Source organism: Glycine soja, chromosome 1 (genome assembly GCF_004193775.1).
Source record: "Glycine soja cultivar W05 chromosome 1, ASM419377v2, whole genome shotgun sequence".
Lineage (NCBI taxonomy): Eukaryota > Viridiplantae > Streptophyta > Magnoliopsida > Fabales > Fabaceae > Glycine > Glycine soja.
Genome location: NC_041002.1, coordinates 21,893,706 through 21,900,095, shown reverse-complemented (window position 1 = coordinate 21,900,095; position 6,390 = coordinate 21,893,706). Strand labels below are relative to the sequence as shown.

Below are 6,390 nucleotides of genomic sequence, written 5' to 3'. Positions count from 1 at the left end.
GAGTCAATGGGGTGTGTGTTAGGGAAACATGACGAGTCCAGAAAAAGGGAACGGGTTGTCTATTACTTGAGCAAGAAGTTCACGACATGCGAGATGAACTACTCTTTGCTAGAAAGGACGTGCTGTACCTTGGTGTGGGCGGCTCACCGCTTAAGGCAGTACATGCTGAATTACACCACTTGGTTGGTATCCAAAATGGATCCAGTCAAGTACATCTTTGAAAAGCCCGCTCTCACTGGACGGATCGCTCGGTGGAAAGTTCTGTTATCGGAGTTTGATATTGTTTATGTCACTCAGAAGGCGATAAAGAGGAGTGCCTTGGCAGATTACCCGGTTCAATAGCCAATCAATGATTATCAGCCTATGCATCTATAATTCCTTGATGGGGACATAATGACCTTGTTTGGGGAGGAAGTAGAGGATGAAGATAGGGACAAATGGATCGTGTGGTTTGACGACGTGTCTAATGAACTAGGCCATGGAGTTAGGGTAGTATTGGTTTCCCCAGACGAACAATATATACCTTTCACGACTAGGTTGGGTTTTGACTACATGAACAACATAGTTGAGTATGAGGTGTGTGCCCTTGGGATCCAAGCAGCAATCAACTTCAAGGTCAAGTTGCTCAAGGTATACGTGGACTCAGCCTTGGTAATTCACTAGCTAAAGGGTGAATGGGAGACCAGAGACCATGAATTGGTGCCTTACCAGGCCTACATCAGGAAGTTGATAGAATTCTTTGATGACATATCTTTTCATCACATTCCTAGAGAGGAAAATCAGATGGTCGATGCCCTTGCCACACTAACGTCCATGTTCCAGCTAAGCCCGCACAGAGATTTGATGAACATCGAATTTAGATGTTGTGGTAAGCTTGCACATTGCTGCTTAATAGAAGAAGAGAAGAATGCTAAGCCTTGGTACTTCAATATCAAACGATACATCGAAGACAAGAAATACCCGCATGAGGCCTCTAACAACGACAAGAGGACATTGCAAAGGTTGGCAGCCAACTTCTTCCTGAGTGGGAATATCTTATACAAGAGGAACCATGACATGGTGCTACTTCGATGTGTGGATGCCAGAGAAGCTGAGCAAATGCTGGTAGAGGTGCATGAGGGATCCTTTGGAACACATGCCAATGGAGAGCTGGGTATTACTAGCTCACTATGGAGAGCGATTGTTGCATCTTTGTGAGGAAATGCCATAAGAGCCAGACCTTTACTGATAATGTTAATGCTACACCCATACCTTTGAACGTCTTGGTAGCACCTTGGCCATTATTTATGTGGGGCATAGACGTGATCATAGCCATTAAGCCTAAGGCTTCAAACGGACATCACTTCATCTTAGTCGCCATTGACTACTTCACCAAATGGGTCGAAGCAGCTTCATACGCTAGTGTGACTAGGAGTGTGGTGATTAGATTCATAAAAAAAGAGATAATTTGCCAATATGGGTTGCTCAGGAAAATTATCACCGATAATGCCACCAATTTGACCAACAAGATGATGAAGGAGATGTGTGATGATTTCAATATCCAACACCATAATTCCACGCCTTATAGGCCTAAGATGAATGGGGCAGTTGCGGTTGCTAATAAAAATATCAAGAAGATAGTTCAGAAGATGACCGTGTCATACAAGGATTGGCACGAGATTCTCCCCTTTGCATTGCATGGTTATCGAACTTCGGTGTGTACATCTACTGGGGCAACCCCTTTCTCTTTGGTGTACGAGATGGAGGATGTGCTGCCATTTGAGGTGGAGGCTCCTTCTTTGAGAATCCTAGCCGAGTCGGGGTTGGAAGAATCAGAATGGGCCCAAGCTCGCTTTGATCAGTTGAATCTTATCGAGGGTAAGAGATTGGCCGCCATGAGTCATGGGCAATTGTATCAAAGTAGAGTGAAGAATACTTTTGACAAGAGGGTGCACCTGCACAAGTTCAGCAAGGGGGATCTTTTCCTAAAGAAGTTATCACAGGCTCAAAAGGACCACAAAGGGAAATGGGCCTCGAATTATGAAGGACCATTTGTTGTGAAGAAGGCTTTTTTAGGAAGAGCATTATTGCTTACAAATATGGATGACGAAGAGTTGCCTTTGCTTGTGAACTCTGATATCGTCAAGCAGTATTACGCATAATGCCTGGGGCAAGTGGAAGGGTCAACGTCTAGCCTCAAGGACTCATTGGAATCTCCAAGTCTTGAAATCTTTTGTAAACCATAAATCACAACATTAATAAATATGGGTTAATGATTTGCATCTCTACCTCCAGTGTTGTGTCCTTTACTTTTTATTGCCTCTAATAACATACACTCTTGATATTGCTCACTAAATCCGGAGCCATTCGACTCGATCAACGGGGTGTCATAAGCATTTAAGTAAAATTGAACACAATAACACCTGTTTAATTGTTACATTTAACGTTCGATCATAAACATGCATGCATTTGCATCTTGTCATCCGGGATCCTGCAAATTGGAAGATGAATAAAGAGTAATTTTGAGTGATGGTCAACACCACACCAATTTGGGTAAGCACTAAAGGCAAGTGAAAGGTAATACAAGCATCTTGTGGTATTGTTTCACGTTTTTTGCATGATGACACTTTCTTTGTCCAAGCATAGGGACAGGTATGAACAGGTCCTAGGAGGCAGCCTAGTATCTCTAACTTTGCTCTTTAATTTCCTATTTCATACTTGTTCATTTTCTTGAACTATATCCTGAATTGGCCTAATTTTATATGCAATTAAAGGATTTTAAGAGAGAGAACATAATAATGAATAACACAACTTTGCAAAGGATTTTTTGAAAAGAAAAAAAAATTAGCTCGCCTGGGCGAGCATGAGTGCCGTGAAAAACATAAAAGGGGAGGGATTTCGAAAGCTCCAGGAAGAGCTTACGGGAGCCACCATTGGCAGCAGCCCCCATGCTTCCTTTGTGCACTTTTGGTTTCATTTTTTTCGCATTCCTTTCATCTCACACAAGTAACTACCATCTCCATTCAATTTTACCTTTTCCTTGTGGTATCTTGGTGCTTTATTTGTTACGATCTTTGCAATGTTTGTGAGATAAATTGTTTGTGAATCCATGACTTGAATGCTTGATTAGGGGCTGCAATGGATGGCCCTAGGCCTATCCTTGATCCTATTGTAGATTGGCATGTCATATTGTTCTTCATTCCTCATTTTTACATGCTTAAACATGCGCCCACCAACCATTCGATAAAATGCCTCAATGAAAATTTCATGTATTGTTATGGAATTTAAGTGTGAAATGAGGTTATGCGTGTATAGCCATCATTTAGAATGTGTGAGCAACTTAGGTTGTTAGATCAAAATGCCAAGAGCATGAGCTAGGCTTAGAAATCTAGACCTTGTTTTGAATGCAAAATACATGAATTACATAAATATGTGAAAGTGATTGGGTGAAATTAGCCTAAATTATTGGTTGAGCATGCTACACTATGATAGGCACTTTGCATCTAAGTTACTGTAGACTGTTTTTCACAAAATAACAATAATAGTAATAATAATAATATGCATCAATGTGTGATTTGTTTTAATTAGTTGCATGGTAACACTTGCAATTACCAAAATAAACACATGTCGCCCAAGATTGGTTGGCTTTTGCTTGCTTAAGATAAATGAAATAATGGTTGTGTGTTTTGTGCAAACTAACTTTTTATGGATGTGTCTTTGCAGGCAATGGCTCCAAAGAAGCTTCTCTCTAAGAGGGCAAGGAATGACGCCGCGGGAGAAGGATCCAGTGTGGCTCCACAAGCGGACATAGAACTTGACGGACACCATTTCTGAAATGAGGAACACCAATGCCGCTTTGAAGCGATCAAGAGTTGGTCTTTCCTCATGTCATACCCTAATTTCGTCCGGGGACCTTTGCTTGATGACATGCGACCATTCTTTGGTCCTTGTGAGGTGCTTGGCACCCATCATTAGGCAATTTATGAAATTCCAGGACATGCCGAAAAACCAAAAAAATATTGATGCACAATCCGTAAGTTTCCGTGACACACCGGAAATCAAATGGAAGCATCGTTGCATAATTAAGTGAGGTTCCGTAACATTCTGTAAGTCAAAAAGGGGATGATTATGTAATCCGCAAGGTTCCGTAACATTACGGAAAGAAAACAAGTATCGTTACGAAATTCGTAAGTTTCCGTAACTTTACGAAAAAAGAATCACCAAAAAGAGCCAAAGGGGGGTGTATTTAGTAAAATGGGGGGGTGCAAACAGTAATTTTCGAATCTGGGCCCTTCTAGAGGTTTCTGGGCAATTTCTTGCTTAAAATTGAAGTAACCTAGAGCTAGATGGCCACCACACCCCCCGTTTTGTTGAAAAATGGGATTCCGGGGCTTCTGGGACACCCGTAATGCTTCCGTAAAATTCCCATAACTCTAAATAAGCATAATTAACTTAATACGGGTGAGACGGAAGAGAAAAAAAGAAGAAAATCAAGTCCTATATGCTTCCGTAAGGCTTCCGTAACTTTTTCGTAAATTACGAAAGAGGGGGGTGAACTTATCAAAATTGGGGGGGTGCAAATAGCAATTTCGAAATTTTGAATTGGGCCTTCCAGAACGTTTTTTGAAGCTGGGTTGCTTCTGGAGGAAGCAACCCAGCTCGCCTGGGCGAGCTAAGGTCGCCTGGGCGAGCTGGGCGGCAACCTCCTCCCCCTTTTTCCTATAAAAAGGCTGAAGGGGGCTGTTCTAAGCATCCCTGAGCCCCCTGGCTATGTATTTCAGCTGTTTTGGGTGAAAAAAATTGTTTCCGTGAAGAAAATCCAAGCCGAGGTGCTTCCGTAACGCTTCCGAGATGTTTCCGTAAGCAAATCCGTGAAGGTTTTCGTCCGTTCTTCATCGTTCTTCATCCGTTCTTCGTTCTTCAACGGGTAAGTTTTCGAATCCGAGACTTTCAATTCATTTCTTGTTTTTTTAAGCTTTCATCTTTATTTTCGATTTCTTTTCTTCCGTCTTTAACGCGCTTTTACCGTTTAAGCCGTTTTCTCACCTAATAAATGATAAAATGAATTTCAACCGATCATTTGTGTTGTAATCTCATTTAATCACTTTTAAAATGAAATCTAACCGATCGTTCACGCTATAACCTCGGTTAAACCAAAAAAAGTAAAATAATAATAAAATAATCAAAATATCTTGAAAAATAATAATAAAATAAACAAAATATCTTTGAATAAAATAAAACAAAAAAATCAATCGGACGTTTTTCTTTGGAAGTTTCCTTGAATGAATTGATTAATAACCAAAGTGAAACTAAGACTAAAATAGACTCACAAATCAAGTTTTGTCCGAAAATCACTAAAAACCGTTTTAAGGTCCAACGCCTTAAACGGTCCTCTTTGCTTTTATCGGTTAACATGGACCGTTCAAAAGCATAAAATCAACATGTAACTTTACCGCTTTTGCAAGAACTACGTAGGTCTGATTTCCTCATCGCAATTGAGGATACGTAGGAGCAAAAGCCCCGCTTTTGTCGACCACCCCAAGAGATCGTTAATGGTCCAAATGCCTTAACGTTTCTCTCCTTTCAAAAACAAGAGATCGTTAATGGTCCAACGCCTTAACGTTTCTCCCCTTTCAAAATCAAAAGACCGTTTAATGGTTCAACACCTTAAATGACCTTTTGTTCAATAAAAACATATTTTGCAAAAAAAGACAAAAATAACTTAACCAAACACTTTGTTCCGAAAGAACTACGTAGGTCTGATTTTCTCATCCCAAATTGAGGAATACGTAGGAGCAAAGGGAAACACCCTTGTCGACCACAAAAAGAGAAAAAATATAAAAAGGGTATAAAGGATATAAGGACATAAAAGGGAACGTAAAAATCAAAGTCATGTTTGCACATTCGATTAAAGGCTGCCGTCCCTTGGGACGGACGTGTGGGGTGCTAATACCTTCCCCGTGCGTAAATACAACTCCCGAACCTTTCACTAAAAAGTTCGTAGATCGCGTCTTTTCCGGTTTTTCCGACGTTTTCCTCAAATAAACGTTGGTGGCGACTCCGCGCGTATTCCTTTCGTGGAACACGCATCCCGCGAGTCACGCGTCGCCATCCCGCCGAAGGGTAGGTTGCGACAGTTGGCGACTCCACTGAGGACTTTTTTTAGAGAGTTAGGCCATTTAATTTTGTGCAATGTTTTACCATGACTTACCCCTTTTGTTGGTTTCCTTTCATTATGTTCTTGTGTATATAAACTCTTTTGTTGCTTTTAGTGCGTTTTAAATGTATGCATGAAGTAAATATTTATTCATTTGATGCACACAAACACCGACACTATTTGCACACACTGTGAGTGAAAAAGGGCCCTATACCCGGGTTCGTGGGAACATAAGGAGTGGAGGTGAATCTGTG

At 41.0% G+C, this 6,390-nt stretch overlaps 1 protein-coding gene across 1 annotated transcript; it reads left to right on the top strand.

Moving 5' to 3' along the window:
- The first annotated feature begins 393 nt into the window (after window positions 1-393).
- Window positions 394-1,197, top strand: LOC114415034. The gene is made up of 3 exons (XM_028379576.1): window positions 394-630; window positions 712-1,001; window positions 1,086-1,197. Exons 1-3 carry the CDS (start codon window positions 394-396, stop codon window positions 1,195-1,197), a joined length of 639 nt encoding a protein of 212 aa, XP_028235377.1.
- Window positions 1,198-6,390: the final 5,193 nt, after the last annotated feature.